The sequence below is a fragment of the Tauraco erythrolophus genome, chromosome 16 (genome assembly GCF_009769465.1).
Source record: "Tauraco erythrolophus isolate bTauEry1 chromosome 16, bTauEry1.pri, whole genome shotgun sequence".
In the NCBI taxonomy this organism is placed as follows: Eukaryota; Metazoa; Chordata; class Aves; order Musophagiformes; family Musophagidae; genus Tauraco; species Tauraco erythrolophus.
In genome coordinates this window covers 11,769,759-11,786,547 of record NC_141480.1, presented here as the reverse complement: position 1 = coordinate 11,786,547, position 16,789 = coordinate 11,769,759, and the positions used below count along the sequence as shown (strand labels likewise).

General features: G+C 44.3%; 1 protein-coding gene across 1 annotated transcript in view; it reads left to right on the top strand.

Moving 5' to 3' along the window:
• UBTD2 (ubiquitin domain containing 2) overlaps positions 1-13,593 on the top strand; it is a 55,193-nt gene extending 41,600 nt beyond the window's left edge. The window contains exon 3 of the mRNA XM_086621641.1: positions 13,031-13,593. Coding sequence (XP_086477767.1) covers positions 13,031-13,428 — 398 coding nt within the window. The 3' untranslated portion in view covers positions 13,429-13,593. The remainder of the gene's footprint in view (positions 1-13,030) is intronic.
• The last annotated feature ends 3,196 nt before the right edge of the window (positions 13,594-16,789 follow it).

The following is a 16,789-nucleotide window of genomic DNA, read 5'->3' as shown; positions in this document are numbered from 1 at the left end:
GGATAGCCCCTGTGTCCTGGGAGGACTGTGCTCCTCTGGGATGTGGTTAGAAGTGAGAGGTGGAGATGCTTGGAGTATCATCCATCGCTAGGCTGGCACCATGCAGCTTATGGCTGATTAAAACCATGTGTTTGTATGGTATTTTGTTTCATTACAGAAATGCTTCTTGTAAAAGTGAGCTGTTCAAGAGATCCCTGGCTGAAAATTAGAGAAATGCCAATAAATTATTTGTAATTGGCAATTTCTATGTGAGAAGGCTGTGTCTGCAGCGCCTACCAAGCAGTGCTCCCCGGGGTTGATGTTTCTCTTGTTTTCTAGGAAGCAAATGACAGCCAGGCTAACGTTTGGCCAATATTTGTGTTCTTTCTGCATTGCAACCACAGTGCATAGCATGTGGTGGAAAGCTGAGCACAGAGATCAGTGAGTAGAGCATGAGGGGAAATGACGATAGCTCATCAATGAGGCAATTAAAGATAATTGTTGGAATTGGGTTTGCGTATCACTACTGGCAGTGCTTTTATTCTAATGGTGCCCTCTTTTCTATTACTTTAATTTTGTTTTCCATCCTCTTCAAAATTCCAGATCGTTATGTGGGATTTCTTACTCTGTCCTCCCATTTGCTTAAAGCTAACATGCTTGGGCCGGTACCCAGACACTGAGGAGTCAGTACCTGTACTCACGGTGTAAAACGCACCTTGTGCTGCTTTAAAGCAAAGGGCTGCTGTGGAAGATGGTGAGAAGACCCATCCCTCTTTGGGAATGTCTTTATTTTCCTTACCGTAGGCTTCATTAGTGCTTGTGGCACGGGGACGTGTGTGATTCTGTGGCTGCTGTCTCATGTGTCAGGTGTTTTCTGTAGGAATGGTAGGAGCCCTCTCTGCCATAGCGGGTGAAGCGTGCTGGTGCTAGTGAAGGACATGGTACGCTGTTGTGCTTCACCAGACTTCTCCTAACCTTGAGACAGAGTCTATTTTCTCAAAAGCCTCCTCAGCCCAGAGCTACAATTAAGATGATGCTTTCTGTCATTTCTGCTGCGATTAATATTTTTAAAATAGATACACAACATCCTTTCTGAGAGACCCTGGATTTCCATGTTTTCTTCAAATGGAGCGTTCAATCAAATCATCCGCATATAAAGCAGTTGTGGGTGGTTGAAATATTTATATATTTAAGTGCAGGTTAGAAACTATCAACCCTTCAAATGAAAACCCACTTATGGCTACATCCTACAGTTGTTTTCCTTAAATATTTTTAACTTCTGCTCTTGTTTTTTGAAAGGTATTTTGGGGAGCTTCATCAACATAATTGCTTGGACTCTTCTCAAGTCTCTTCCCCTGGTAGCTTATGCCCGTCTGTTTCCTGTCTTTGGTTTCAGTTTGCCTTTTCTGGTGCGGTGTGGATGACTGTACGACACTGTTTTCAGAACTGGTTTGTTCAAGGGTTTTTTTTTAACCATTAATGTGTGACCACGAAAATGCAGCTAACTCCTTTAAGGAAAAAAAAAATACAAACAACCAAGACTGACTCTAGATGACGGCTGTTAAATGCTCAAAATAAACCCGGACTCATGACAAAAGAACGTCTCAAATTCTTCATGTAAGAAGCTGCAGATTGCTTGTTGATCTGTGTGTTGTAGATCATCCAGACAGCAGTATGTCTGCTTTCAGTGAATAATGTTCCTCTGGTATCTGATAGTGGTCAGGACATGATGTCTAGTTTATTAGATACTCCACGGGAGTGGACGTTTACTCCATCATTAGCTGCTTACAGCGGTGAAACTGGGTATCTGCTTCATCTGCCTTGCTGTCTGCTAGTAAAATGAGAAAAAGAAATATGAAGTGTTTAAAATGTGTTCCTCATTGAAAATTTCAGCATAAGCCAATGAGAGCCCCCCAGATGCTGCCTTCTGTGTGAAAAGGTGATCTTCAGAGGTGGTATTGCTTGCTTCTGTAATTGACACAGAGCACTTTGCCCTAAATTTGGTGTTTCTGAAGGAGTTGATGTCCTTCAAAGTGCCACAGTTCAGTAAATGAGGGGCTCAGCCAGGCTTTGGGTGTCTCACTTGCTCCTTGCCCATATATGCCCTCTGCTCTTCTTTCAGGATCTTCAGTTGACAACAGAGACATGACACTTGTCATCTTTCTCTGTTTTGGGGTCAGGTATTTAAATAATAGGAAGATGGTGAATCTTCTCCAAGACTGAGGCAAGTGTAGTTATGGTCAGAAGTGTCTGAGTGGCAGGAGAAGACTTCTCCGTAGTGCAACTTTTTAGGGCCAGGGAATGGCTGGGGAAAGTCCTCCCTGGGCTGTGTTACAGGGAGCCTGGGCAACACTTTCTAGCCTGTTACTGAGCCAAAAGGAGGTATTTTAGTACTTTTATATCTTCTACAACCTCTTTCAATAAATACTTTGGGACAGTAACTTCAAGTCCTTATAGGGCTTCAGAGAGCGTTGCAGAACAGATTTACCTCTGGAAATGGAGGAGAAAACTCTTGAAGGTCTTCAGCGTTTAGCAAGCTGGTAAAGGTGTACTGCAGCATGACAAAAGCATTTGATAAATACCAGCTTCATCTGGTGACATCCAGATTTACCAGTAAGGGAAAAAATACTAAATTCTAAGAATTTTTTTTTTTCCTTACCACTAGTGTGCCTTGCGATAGTATAGCTTGAAAGGGTTAAAACAATAAGGGACTTCTAAATCATAACTTGAAAAAGGCTGAATTTATTCAGACCTAGAGCTGCGAGTTGCTTTTTGCCCACAGTTATCACTGCGAAGTGCGCTTTTTGACTATTAGTTATTATACAGAAATAATGAAATCTCAGAGCTGCCTCTATTTGTTCCGCAACAATCAAGCAAGTTTCCGTAGAAGGTCATAGCTGCAGCAAGGCCTTGAATTTTTAACCTATCTGGGCTCTCCCAGGCTGTGCAGATCCCAGAGCCTCTGCGAGGTGCGTGTTCAGGGCGTGATGCAGCTCTGACTAACATGCAATCTTTTACGTTATGCTTAATCAGTACTTTTTTTTCTTTTTTATTATAGATAAGGTAGCTGAAGGAAAAGCATCTTGGAGGTGAAGATCACGTTACAGGGGATAAAGCGATGCTGCAGCCTTCTGTTGCTTCAAATCCTTCCTGTAGCCCTTAATCCCCTCCGCCCCTACCTTTTTAAACAGCTTTGTGTTGGAGTTTTATTTTAGGATGTAGGTACTAATGTGGGATTGCGTCAGTTTGCTTGACCTCCCTGGAGCCTGTAACGTTTTTGCTAGTTAACCTTGGATACTGAGCATGCAAATGAGTTACTTCCATGCTCATTAACAGGTTTTTGAACATCAACACAGGGATACAGGCGAGTTTGGGAGTAATAAAAGAAAAATGGTACAGGGCAAACTTTTATCTAGGTCATTCTGTGCTTTCTTTCTATCCCCTGTTGCATATAGGTAGGTCGAGGGGAGAGTTGTTGTTCAGTCTTAGAAAGGAGTTTTCCACATTCTTTTCTCATTGCAAACTGATGTGATACTTCTCCGCGCTCCATAAAAGCCAACATTTGCTTTTGTTCTCAGTCTAAGGGGTTGTCTCCTGCTCTGTTAGCTGTAGCTGTAAGAGCTGTCTCAGGCTGAATTTCCACGCATACCTACTTCTAGCTCAGATTAAACTACATCTCAAATGAGATTTTGCTGCCCAGGGAGGGCATTGTGGCGGGCAGGGGACTGTTCGGAGGTTAAGCTCACTGACACGTCGTGCAGTGGAGGTGGAGCAGCCCAAGGTACTGCAGTCACTAGTTGCTAGCTGAACCTCCCTGCATAGGGCAGGACTTCATAGTGTGGTCAGATCATGCCTTCTCCCCCTGAGGAGCAAGAGGACATGTTTTTTCTTGGCGTGGCTACATGTGTTGGTCCAAGGTAGAACGAGCAGTTAAGGACAAGTGGCTTGTACTTAATGAGATTAGTCCCAAGCAAAGGTAAAGTTGTCTTTGCCTTTTGTCTTACTTGGAAAGGAGCGCAGCAGGCTCGGGCATATTTGTTGGATGATGTAGTGGTCCACGATGTTGATCAATAGCATCCTGCTGATCTTAGCTAAAGGAATATCCTCTTCAAGTAAAATGCAAATAGCATAACATGCTTCTTATTTCCAGAAGTAACTGGAAATAACTAAGTAGTTTGCCATATTAAGAAAGGGAGACCCAATAGTTATGTTTTGTATATGGTTATTATGCAAAAAGTCCTACTGTAAAGAAGAAAGATTATTTACTTTTTTTACCTCAGCACACTGAAAACAGTGCTCACAAAGCACGTTGCTGTTCGTAGGATGATGGAGCCCTTTTGTAAACGTCGGGACTAGTTTAGGTTTAACACAACTTCTGCATTCTGAATGGCATCTTCTGCTGTTTTGTGAAAGAATAAAGCATTTGTACTTCAGGAGCCAATATGCTATGTTTTCTGGTGGCCTCTCCACAACATTGTGGTCAAACATCCATGATTTCTGCATCAGAAGGAGACTTTTACAACTCTGTTTTAGAGAGCAAAGGAAAAGCTTTGTAAAAGACCTCCAGAGAAAGCAAAAACTGTTTAAGTCTTTGTAGTTGGCAAGAAAAAGAAAAATCTTCCGAGTCGTATAAAATGCTGTTGTTAACCTCCCATTTGGTTTTCCATTTTAACCATGTTCATCTTAGCATTTGGCATGCTGAGTGCTCAGTATTCACTCTTGGTGTATGGGACGAACAGACAAGCTAAAAATAAAAATTTGGTGGTAACAAGGGCAGTGACAACTTCTGTAAATCTGAGTTCTGCTTCTGCGCATCCTTACGCTGAAGAGATAATCTGGTCATTTAGTAAGGTGCCAAGGTAGCTGTCCATGGAGGGGTATGATGCAGGCTCAGGTGATCATGATACCATGCTTTTTTTTTTCTCCAAATCCCCTCACCCCCTTTAAGAAGGTGGATGATGGAGAACAGTGAATGTAAATGAAGAGGGTATACAGAGAGCTCTTTTACCAACCAGAATTTTTTCTTTTTTAAAATTTTTATCTAAGAAGCCCGTCTAGACAGGCATGTATTTTAATGACATGCAAAGCAGAATAGTACATGAATACTTCATTAGCAAAAAGACTTGTTGTCTTTGAACCCTGATGTAACATTTCTTGGAAGCTGTTACCTTCTTGCAACATTAGATCCAAGTTTTACAGAATAATACGGAAGTGGCAGGGCATATGGTATTGCTAATGTGACAGCTACCAAGCATTAATACATAATTGATTTTCTCTATCAAACTTGATTTGGATAAAGAACGGCTCACGGATGGATTGGTCTGTTCCAGAGTTTGTATTGTGGCAAAGGCCTGCAAGGAAAGGGATGGGAAAACTTGTTGTAAAGGATGCCGTGACTGGGTGACTGGTTAACCAGCCTCTGAACCTGTGGTTGTGGTTAAAATTTGCCATCTTCCTGCCCTGGTCAGTTCATAGTTGTTATTCAAAGTCCTGGTCTAGTCACTGGCAGTCCTCGGCCACGTTGTGGATTACAGGTGTGTACCAGCCCGATGGGTGTCTTGAGTTGTCTGCCACAGCCAGAGGAGATGAAAAGCCAGTGAACTGCATAGACTTGTAGGTATTTGTGCTCCAGTAAAAACATATTAAGGAAGGATTCACTCTGTTCTGTAAGTTACATGGCTGTCAAGTTTTGAGCTTTCTGGCGTGGGTCTCCTCTTTTCTGGCTTCTCCTCTTTCTTTGGCAGACGGGCACGGTGGGGCTGCAGATGCCAGTTCTTCCAACAGGATCGCCACTGCTGTTGTTGGCATTAGTTAGCATTTTTAAGAGGAATTTTGAGAGAGTTGGTTCAGGGCCTTGAGCCTCAATTTCCCACAAGTGTTCTCCTTAGCAAATCATTCCCTGCTCCTACCCATCTCTTCTCCCATGGACGCTAATCCCTCTCCTCTCCCTGCCCTGCTCTCCCCCCTCCAGCACAGCTGGGACAGGAAGGGATGCACACCTACTAATTGTGGCAAGAGTTTGAAGAAAAGTGGCTTGCTTACCTAGTGCAGAAATTTCTGTCTTACAGAAGACTGTGTTAATCTTAATTATCTTTCACCTTCAGCCTAGTTAATTAGTGCTAATGAATTAACCGATGCTGGTGCTCTGCTGTGATAAAGGGAGAGGATCCACGTGCCCAGCGATACACCTTGCATATCTACACCAACCTTTTCCCAAAATAAACACCTACTGCTCCTTCCCTGCTCCCCCTCCCCAAAATCTAACTCAAAACAAAAGGTCTCTGACAAACATAGGTAGCAATGGCATGCAGGCAGATTGGCTTTCACTTACAGCGCACAGACAAGACATGCCTCGGGCTGGGTGACGATGGCACGTCCCTCTTAGCCAGCAGGTTAGCACAGAAGGAGCTGCACAAACGCCTTGTCTTGTTTCGCTGTTCAGATGCATCTCGGTGGCTTTGGCAGGTGACCGCAGGCGATGCCATCTCAGAGCACAAGCTTCGCCCTCTGCGCTGCTGCTGCCCTCTGGTTCAGCAGGACCCAGGCGCTGCTGGTTCAGGGATAGCAGTTGGGGTTCTTCTCCCTGTGCCAGCGTGCAGGCGGGAGTTGCAAAACTGGTTTTAAGAACGGTTTACTCGTGAGATTGCCGGCTTGGTTCACAAAGCTGCCCCGCGCGAGGGTGAGGTGTGCTCAGTTTGAAGCAAAGTGCCTTATATGCACATGGGGGATCCTTGGCTGGATACTCCAACTGGGATGTGCTCTTGAAAGTATTACTACAGCAAAAGCAGCTGGTTGGGATCATTCAGGTTGGAAGGGACCTCAAGAGGCTGTCTAGTCCAGCCCTCTGCTGCAAGTAAGTGTGTCTCAGGTTATTGCCTTGCAGAGCCTTTTCAGACAGCTGAATGTATGTTATTTTATCAGTGATCTTGGAACCTGGGTGAGCCAGGTTTTCTGAAAAACATCCAGGCATGGAGATGAGCATGAGCAGTGCAATAGCTGGTTCAGTAAATCAGCTACGAGCTAGTTCTCCTGCCAAAGAACGGGGTGGAAGGATTACAAAGGCAGTAGCAGTGTGTCTTAATTTTTTCTCCTTTCCCTTGTTGTGAAGCACTAAGCACAATTCCACCAGTCTGTCTTGTGCCAGTTGCCGCAAGCAGGAGTGAGCTGGTGCCCGCTTACCAAGCAGCTCCTGAAGCACTGGGATCTCCTCCTGGCTCTGGGAGTTGTTCTCCTTTGTGGAACTGAGCCAGACCGATAATGTTCCTGTAATGGAAGAGCTGTTTTTCATTGAGCTTGAAACGAGAATTATTAAATGCTTAACACTTATTATCTACAAAACACTTCTTTAAGGAGCTGGAGTAAGTTCATTGTTACGAAGGGAGGCTGAAGATGAGAGCTGTGTTGTGTAAGCAGTTGTGCTGTGGCTTAGGAGACAAGCTTGAACCTTTATAAAGGCTTTGTAGAGTAGCTTTACGGCGGTCTAAGTTTGCATAGCCTGTGGAAGTTTAGTGTGGGAGAAGCATGGGAGGGGCTTATATATGTGGTTTATTATCAAGTGCTTCATCCACACCATTGACGATGATAGCCGCTTTATTGTTCTCCGTACGTGGCGCGAGGCACAGGCTTGCACGAGTGCTGCCCCGCATTGCCCTCCAGAAAACGGGAGACCTACAGTTGTTGACTGTAGCGTTAAGCCGTTTCAGTCATTATTAAGTTACACAGGGTTTAATGTGAAAGAGCCTTTTTTCTATTAACTCCTCCCAGTTTGCGATGGTTGTAGGTGAGCTGGAACAAAGCACTGCGTGTTTTGACTTGTTTGTCTCAATCCTGTTCACGTACTGAGTAAAGTCACCCTTCACCGCTCTCACATGCCGTTGATGTCAGTACAATTTTTTCTTATAAGATCCTGTTTCCCAGCCGTGACCTGGAATCAGCAACTAATAAAGATGAAGAGATAGTTCAGCTGTTCTGCCTCAGTCATTGCTCTCTAGGAATTGCTGTGCTTCAGGATCCAGAAGACGACCCACTCATTTTCTGGTGCTCATAATGAGTTTCAGGCATTAGTGACCTATATTGGAATCAAACCAGTAGTTTACAGGTGAAAGCTGTACTATTGCAAATTTACTCAGCAATCCAGGCTCAGCTTAGGTTTGGAATGGAATTTTTCAGTAAGAAAAACAAATGAACCAGCTGTTCCTTGGGCAAATGTGTTATACACAGACACTTAAGCGCCTTAAATTAGCTAGTCTCATTGCAATGCTAGATTTTGTTTTGTGTTGTCTTAATTTCTCTTCCTGCAGCAAGTCTGGCTGGTGGAAGGGAAGAAGAGATGGAAATCTGCTCAGTTTTTAAGTTTTGGGTATTTCTGAGCAATCCTCAAAGCTGCTCAAAATAAAGAAATAGACGGCACATCATGAACAGAAAACAATAAATTTGCTTGTGTCTTTAAAGAAATGCCAAAACACCATTAAAATGCATTAAAACTGTTTATGTTTTTGGATGAGTGTGGTCGTATATGCCTAATATCAGTAACTTTTGCAAAAGTTTACCTTTGTGTCATTTAAGTCTCTTAAATAGCTGGTGCTTTCATATGGAGAAGGAAAGTAAGTCCAAACTCTGAACTGTTTAAGGATGGAAGCAGTATCTCAACCAGTCCTTCTTAGTGTTTTCCCTTACTAATCCAGAAATATCTCCATCTGAATAATCTCAGTAAAAGAAAGTTTTATGGCCTGCAGGGCAATTCATTTCAAAATGTTCCAATTCCGTATGCTTGATAATGATCACATCTGCTTATTTTTCTGCCTGAAACTCTCAAGCTGTCTCCTACCTGGGGAACAACCAATAGGAAGTTCTGCCTCGCAGTTCCTTCCAGAATTCCCTAGTCTCCAAGTCAGTATTACTTCTAAAATATTAAAATAATCCCATCTGCTGTGATTCTAGCATTGTATCTTCTGTTCTGTCTGACCTGATTCAAGCCTATAAAGTTAACTCCGTAACTGCGTTGCAGCACTGATACTGAATGACTCTAGGGCTTGCTTGATGGTGTAAGTCTTTAACTGGGGAAATTTTCAGAATAATGAATTGGTCAATGAGATCCTCAGAGCACTCCTTTGTGTGTGCCATGGCACCTTAGTTCTAAATGATAGAAAGCTAGAGAGCATTAGAGTTTGGGTGGATGGATTGGTTTGTTGATTGGTTCTGCCACTGACTTGCCTCAAAGGTAGTTCTTCATGTTGCTACTGGGATGTTTTGTGTCCGAGTTTATTAAAGTCATGTCAACATCTAGAGGAGTATTTAAATACACACAGAATACTCAAATGTGTGGGTTATTGATAAGCTTAATTTGTCCTATCCTGAGTATTGTAAGAGGTTTTTATAACATCTTGGTCTTTCAGGTACCATACAGAATCCTCCACCTAGACCAGCATGCCTGCCAGCCATCCTCGCTGCTGCTTTCTTACGGAAATCTGCCTCTCTTACATGGTTTCGGTGTACGATCCAGCAGTGAGAATTCAAAGTACCGACTGCCCCTCTGGGCTTCGCCCTCGGAACCTGGGCTGGTTGCCTGGTGCAGCGCCCAGCTGCAGCGTCTGGGGAAGGAAGGGGAAGCAGGGAAGGGGAAACTTGTCAAAGTGAGGCTGCAGGAGAGCTGTCCCTGCTCAGCTCCTGAGCACCCTGCCCGCTGGCAGAGCCCAGTGCAGGCAGGGGAGGGCACAGGGCTGCCTGCCTGAACTGGAAAACCTCTTCTCCGGTACAAGGGAGGGAGGCAGCATCCTTCCTGTGCCGTCACTGGCTGGTGAGGAACCTTGTTGCCTAGGTAACAAGGAAACCTAAAGCAACAATGAAAAAAAGAATTATTTTTCTTTCTTCTCTGTGTCTTCTCATAAAAACTCGACATTCTTTTAGTGCTCCTTTCTGCTGAATAACTTTTGTGGACCAAGCCAATGTATCTTGCAGGAAGGATGAGAAACACGGTTTTCAATTACAGCATCAAAATTATGAAAGGTTTTGTAGTCGGGATGTTTAATTTCCTGCGTGTTTTGCACGGCGTAAGGGAGGCTGCAGCGAGTGCCTTGGTGAAGAGCTGCCATCTGGCTGGTGAGATTGGCCTCGCCACGCTGCCTGCGGGTAATTCAACCACTTTATCGCTTCCTCTCTGGTAACTTGTGTTCGCCTGCATCGCTTGAAATAGCTCCACACTCATCACACCTTTGGTTAACATGTTCAGCCATCACTTTGCTTTTGAACTCCAACCGATGTGATGCCCCTTCACTCTCTGCCTTTGAGTTTGTTGCACTTTATGGCACCTTGAAGGCTCTAGCAGAGCCTGATCCTCTCTAAGGATGCTTTACGCAAAAGCCTGGTAAAGCCCAGCAGGAATTAGGTGGCTGAAGAGGACCAGGCCATGTGTACCCAGCTCCACGTCTTCTTGGAGGTGAGGACCAACTCCTGATCACCTCCCTGGAGCTCAGGCTTGGCCTCCAGCAGGCGCAGTGTGCCACTAAGGAGGTGGTGCCGTTGTAAAGTCTCTTCTGCTTGCAGTAGTCATCTTCTGTGCTTTAATCAATATATCCAGTCTTGAAAGCCATTGAGTGGCACGTAATAGGACTTGAGAGTCTTAGGGATGTTTTTACCAGTACGAGTGGAAGAATGGGATTACCGGTGAGGTTTATGGCAACTTGTTGTTAGTTAACAATTTGTCATAAACAGTTTCTCAGCCTGGGATGTGACTGTGCGTGTATTATTGACAAGAGGTTTCCTCTACTGTGTCTTTTCCCTTTTTTTTTTTTTTAAAGACAGACCTCCAAGTTACCTGCTGTTTCAGAGGATTTTTTTAATATTGCTTATGTGATTATGATTAAGCAATCTGGTGTTTATAGTATATGCTTTGACCTTGTTAGTTCTGCTGGTCAAGGACATAAATGATGAAAAAATTCCTCAGCAAGCTTACCCTATTGTATTTAAAATTAACTCTGATACGCTATTATGAAATAGGAGCTTTTAAAGAAAGGTGCAAGTTTAGCTACTCTGGCTAAATTTAAAGGCTGTCGAAGTTTGAATTTTTATTTTAGCAGCAAACTACATCTACTTGTTTCTATGGACTGTGATCCAGAATTTAGTACTGTGACATTTACTAAATCGATCAGGCGTGCAGAATGAAATGAACGTTGCAAAACAAAACTGAAGTATGGGAACTTCAGGCCTTAGTCTGTAAATCACAGACAAACTGCCATGAAAGGTATGGATCCAATAAATAATATATTGGATTATATCCAATAAATAATAATATCCAGTTTTGTTAAAAGCTGGTTTGCTCTGAGACTCATAAATGACACAAGACTGTAATGAGTGGTATAACTATTTTTTTCTGGATTTCCTTTTGTGTTTTGTTTTCTCCATAAATCTCAGTGAATAGCAGCCTTGGTACTACCTGTACAAACAGAGAAGCTTCCAAAAGCAGCAACACCTAAACCATTGATCTTTTAGCCAAAGACGTCCTCTGTGTCATCTTTTAAAAAAAGAAGATTTCTGTCTAAAAGAAAGATTTCCAGCACAAGATGCTGCTGTGAGAGTGGACACAGTGACCCAGTATATTCCCGAGTTATAATTTTATATTGCAGTAATTTTGCTGATCAAACACCAAAGTTGAAGACAAGTCACCGTCAGCATGAAAAAACCTCCAACAAAAAAAAAAACACCCTTAGCTTCTAACAAGGAGCAGTTGGGTGTTGTGTGCAGAACTGCCGAGTCAAAGAGTTTTTTAAATATTCTGTAGCTCAAGGACTTGGCTCCTCTTCAAACATTTCCAGCTACAAAAGGATGGGTAATGTGGCAAGGGAATGTGCCCCCTCTAGGGACAAAAATGGGGAAATTTGTTACAGCAGGTAAATTCAAAACAAGGGAGAAGCATTTGCTTGGGAGTGTGAGTATCTGGGGGTTTTAACCACAGCAAGAAGAGATTTCTGCTGGGATTCAGGATGCAGCTTCCTCTGCGTCTCGGTTTCCTGGCTCACTGCAAGAGGCTGTGTGTGCTCTGTGCCGCAGGGCTCTGCTTTCAGCCTTCTCTTACTTTAACTCTTAAAATGTTCTGAAAAATGTGCTGCCATTTTTCCAGGGTGGTTCTTGAAATATCTTTGTAAAGCGTGCCTCATACTGTGAAGAAGCCAGTTTGTATTTGTTAGTTGGGTGCGTGTTACAATCGTTGAGCTGTTCTGTTGTACCATTTCGGTGAGGAGCAGCACCGTGTGCAGGGCAGCGCGCTGCTGCCGGCCATCCTGAACACGAACACCTCGGTTATCCCGAGGAAGCTCTTGGGAATCTGGGGAAATACAAATCACTCCTGAAACTTCAGGGCTTTGAACATGGGAGTCACAGATGCTGTGCAAATGTGGAGTATGTGCTGGGTGTCGTTGCTCTGGCAGTGACACCGGGCTCCATCCAGAGCTGCGGAGTTGTCTTGACTTGGGTGGTCGTGCGTGTTTGTTCTGGCAGTGATCACTAAAACATGAGTCCTGTATGAAACCCTTTCAGCAATTTTTGAATGTTTGAGAAGTTACAAAGTCTTTCTTTCACAGCGGTCCTTTGCTTTTGGTCTTTGCCATTTTGCCTTTTCAGAGCTCAGATTCAGGATCGTGTAATTCACCCAAGTAGCATTTTCTGGGTGCACACATGCCCTGAACCTCGGGCTGTGCTGCTGGTGAAACACTTCTCTTTTAAACAGCACATGGGGAGGACATCATCCTTCCTCATCTCTTCCTTCCTGCTGCTTTTGAAGTTTATCCTGCTTTATCTGGGGGGGGAGAGGTACATTTGGCTTTTAGGGGGTGCTTTTAAGTCAACCCCAAGTTTCTGTATGAAAACAAGGTGGAGCAATTCTTAATGAAAACTTCAGATTTTTTGCATCAGTCCTTTAAAGCCTGAATTCAGACCTCATTGCTCAGATGGTTTATCAGTGGGGTCAGCACTTCTGAGCACAACCGCTTCAAAGTTAAATGTGAAATGCATTCATGTTGATTTTTTTTTTTTTTTTTCCCCCTCTTCTCTCCTAAAGGTGCTCTTACAGAGTGTTACGATGAACTGGGCAACCGGTACCAGCTTCCTGTCTACTGCCTCGCCCCACCTATCAACATGATAGAGGAGAAGGGTGACCTGGAGACTCTGGATATTCCTGACCCCCCACCCAATTCAGGGCACGAATGCCAGCTTCGTTTGCGCCTGTCCACAGGCAAAGACCTCAAACTCATGGTCCGCAGCATGGACACGGTGTACCACATGAAGAGGCGGCTGCACGCGGTGGAGGGAGTGGAGCCGGGCAGCCAGCGCTGGTTCTTCTCGGGCAGGCCACTGGCAGACAAAATGAAACTGGAGGAGCTGAAAATCCCAAAGGACTACGTGGTGCAAGTCATCGTGAGCCAGCCCTTAGCAAATCCCACTCCGGTGGAAAACTGATTTCTTCTTGTTTATTGATTCTTCTTTCCTCCGTTTCTGTCGTGGGGTTTGTTTTCACTGCCCTCTCTTCTTTTGGTTTGTCCTGCTAATGGATTGGTTCCAAGAAATGACCAGCAAAAATTCCATCTGTGATGGAGATCTGCAAAAACAAAGCATAAAAATATAAACTGGCCTTTGGGGTTTGCCTGATCTCATATTTAACACAACAGCAAGCAGCACTGGGCAAGGGCAAAGGAAGGAGCGGGAAGGGAAAAGGGAGGAGGTACAAAGAGGGAGGGAGGAGGTTGTAATTCACTTAAACAATAGAAATATGTAATGGTTCTTAAAACTGTAGGTGATGTCCTGATCCGTGGAGCCAGAGCAACAGAGAGCACTTTTATTTAAAAAAAAAAATCGAAAATTTAAAAAAATTAATCTGTTTATAAAATTTCACATCAGCACCACATACAGTTCATGCAAGAATTGCTGCTCTGGGTAGGTCCCGCGCTGCCTGTTCATGGGGATCCTTTCTGGCTTGACCTAACTCGCGTGCTTCGCTGAGGCACAGCCGGCCCTGGGCAGCGGAACGGGGCGGGGGGCTTGGTCTCCGTCCCACATGGGCAGCTCCTGGAGATGCTCAGACCACGCAATTGTACATTCCAAGATGGCATCACAGTCCGGTGCCATTGCTGGCTCCTGAGCTGGGAACGCAGCCCATCGGAGCCTTAGGCAATAACTTAAGTCAATGTATACTCTGACGTACTGTACTGTAAACTTACTCGCTACAAGACTGTCTAAGCCCGAAGTTTACTGGCTGAGCGACACCTGTACGTGTCTGCTGACTTGCCGTAGGTCACTCAGATCATTAAACCGAGTTGTCATCAGGCTGGCTAAGGTGAGGCGGGCACTGATGTCATAGGTCCGGGTTAAACTCCAGTTACACCCAGACACAATGGATGGCAACTTCCCCTGCTCGGTTCCTAGAGGGCACGAAGCATGAAAGATGGTAAAGGGGATACAACAGCACGTGGTTTTCAGCTTTTGTGTGTCACTTGAAGCAGCAGCCAGTCATCTAGTTCTGGCAACTCTCCAGCCAGGAGCGGGAGGTATCCTCACCAACACGCACCCACGGCCCAGAGCGTGACGTGCGTGTTTCACAGCTGGTGCTTTCCCTTCAGAATGTAAGAGGAGCCCTTTCAGCAAACGACAAATCCTTTTGTAGTCTTCAAAAATCTGAATCAGAGCATATTTTGGGGGGGTGTGTGAAATCGAATTGCTTGTTCCCTCAGTTAGCGATGCTCTCTGTGTTCCTTTGGCTGCTCTGCACCCCTGTCTGGTAATGCCTTTGGTTGAGATCAAATGCCCTGTTCCATTTACACATGATTTGTAGTTTGCCTGTTTTTTCAGCCGTCATTGAAATGACTTCGCTTCTTCCAAAGTCGAATGTGCTATTTGGGTATGAGTAGCATATTTTTGTTGGTTTCTGTCTTCCCTCTCTGAATCAGTAGTCTAAAGCTGCAGTGATCCCAGCTCTTTCTCGTCTGCTAGTGAAACTGGTGGGTTACACTGACAATGTTAAACTTGTTACTTTTGCTCCTTCATTAATTCCATAGAACTCAGTTTCTCAGACTGGAAGGGAGTTCTTGCTCCCCGAGCATTAGCGTAGAGCCAGAACAAGCAGAGGTCGCTTGTACAACATCACGAGTCTTTCCCAGCAGGTGGAAGCAGGCGTAGAATTTACACTGATGCTTGGAAAACAGATCCACGTTTATATGCGTTTCCCACCCCACTCCAAATAAATCTAGCTTTCTTTTTGGTCCCTGTGTTGCATTAAGCCTATGGTTTTCTGACAGCTCCTTTAGCCCCAGTTTGATACAGGATGGCTAAAGTGCAGTGGCAGAGCTGTGTAAAGGATAAATAGTTCCCTGTTCTCATAAACACCAAAGTGACTTGGTTTTCGTTGTTCTTTTTTTCTTTTTAAAGAAAAGAAATCAAAGCTGATAAATACTAATCTATAACAAAAGGTTTCTATTGTGGAGTGGTTTTTTTTTTAAGACAAATACAATTTACTATACTGGATTTTTGCAGACAGATCTCTTGCATTCCAGAGGGGAAAAAAATATTTGATATATAAACAACTCAAAACTGTCTTGGATTTTCACCAGGCAAAAGATGGTTTCATGCCATGAAGACACGACTTGTCTTGTAAGGCATAACTTACATCTCTGTAAAAATGGTCTTTACGATGTCGTTTCCATGCAGTCCCTTCTGGGAGGGAGAGAATCGTCATAGATTAAGGAGGCGCAAACCAGGGTGACAGTTCTGTAACTGTGAACACTAAAACACTACTTTTTTTTTCTGTAGGATACATTTTGTTGATTTTTTTTGCTTTTTCTATTTGCATTCAGGCAATAGTCACCATGTACTGTTTTTGAAGTTACGGCGTGTAGGGGCTGGAAGGGCTCCTTCTTTCCCTGTTCCCCCTCTTACTTGGAAAAGATTCAGTTTTATTATGCCATAATAGATGACCGTGTTTTATTTTAATCGCTTTTATGGCAGCAAGCAAGGTGATGATCTGAAGGCTGTGTTGTGAGTGGGCTTTGTGTAGAACAGAGAATTGGTTCATGAAAATGCTCTTTCCTCTAACAGCCTCCCTCCCTCTCCTGTCCCTTAAGCACATATCTAAAACTGAAAAAAATCAATGATAAAATGCTTTTATGGGTGAAAGTGAAGACTTTTCAACCTCTTCTGTATAAAACGACAGATGTGCTAAGCATATACCCTGCTGGAAACAAATTTTACAAGGTTTGTATTAGGAAAGAATTTGAAGTTTCAAAACATATATATACTTTAAAAATATCAGTAATGAAGGCATACAGCACGTTGACTAATGTATCCCATGTATATAACTACAGGCTGCAATATATGTTGAGAGAACAGTTATTTTTGTCTCTGAAATGCCATGTCTTTGTCCTACGAGATGGGCTTCGGTGCAAATGCCAGTGCAGGAAACCAGGCCGGGGCTGTGGTGGGACTGGTGCAGGTTCCCGGGGCAGAGTGGGGCTCGCCGTGTGCCCGGAGCAGGGAGGGAGGGAGGCAGAGCAGGCATGGCTGAAGCGAGACTGACCAAGTACTACACCGCAGTTTAGCTGGCAGGACGGGTGCAGGTCTGCGTGGCCGACACCAGCGGCGGCTCACGGGGAGGATGGACAGAAGCATGCTGGGGCGTGCATCTGTATTTTGCAGCATGGGTGTACGTTGAGCTTGCAGCTCAGCGCCGCTGGCAGCGTGGCCCGGGCTGGGTTTTGGCACGCCGGCTGGTGTGCTGCCCCGCAATTTTCAACTGCCCCTTCAGTTGCAATTGCAGCAGCGCAGCAGGTTT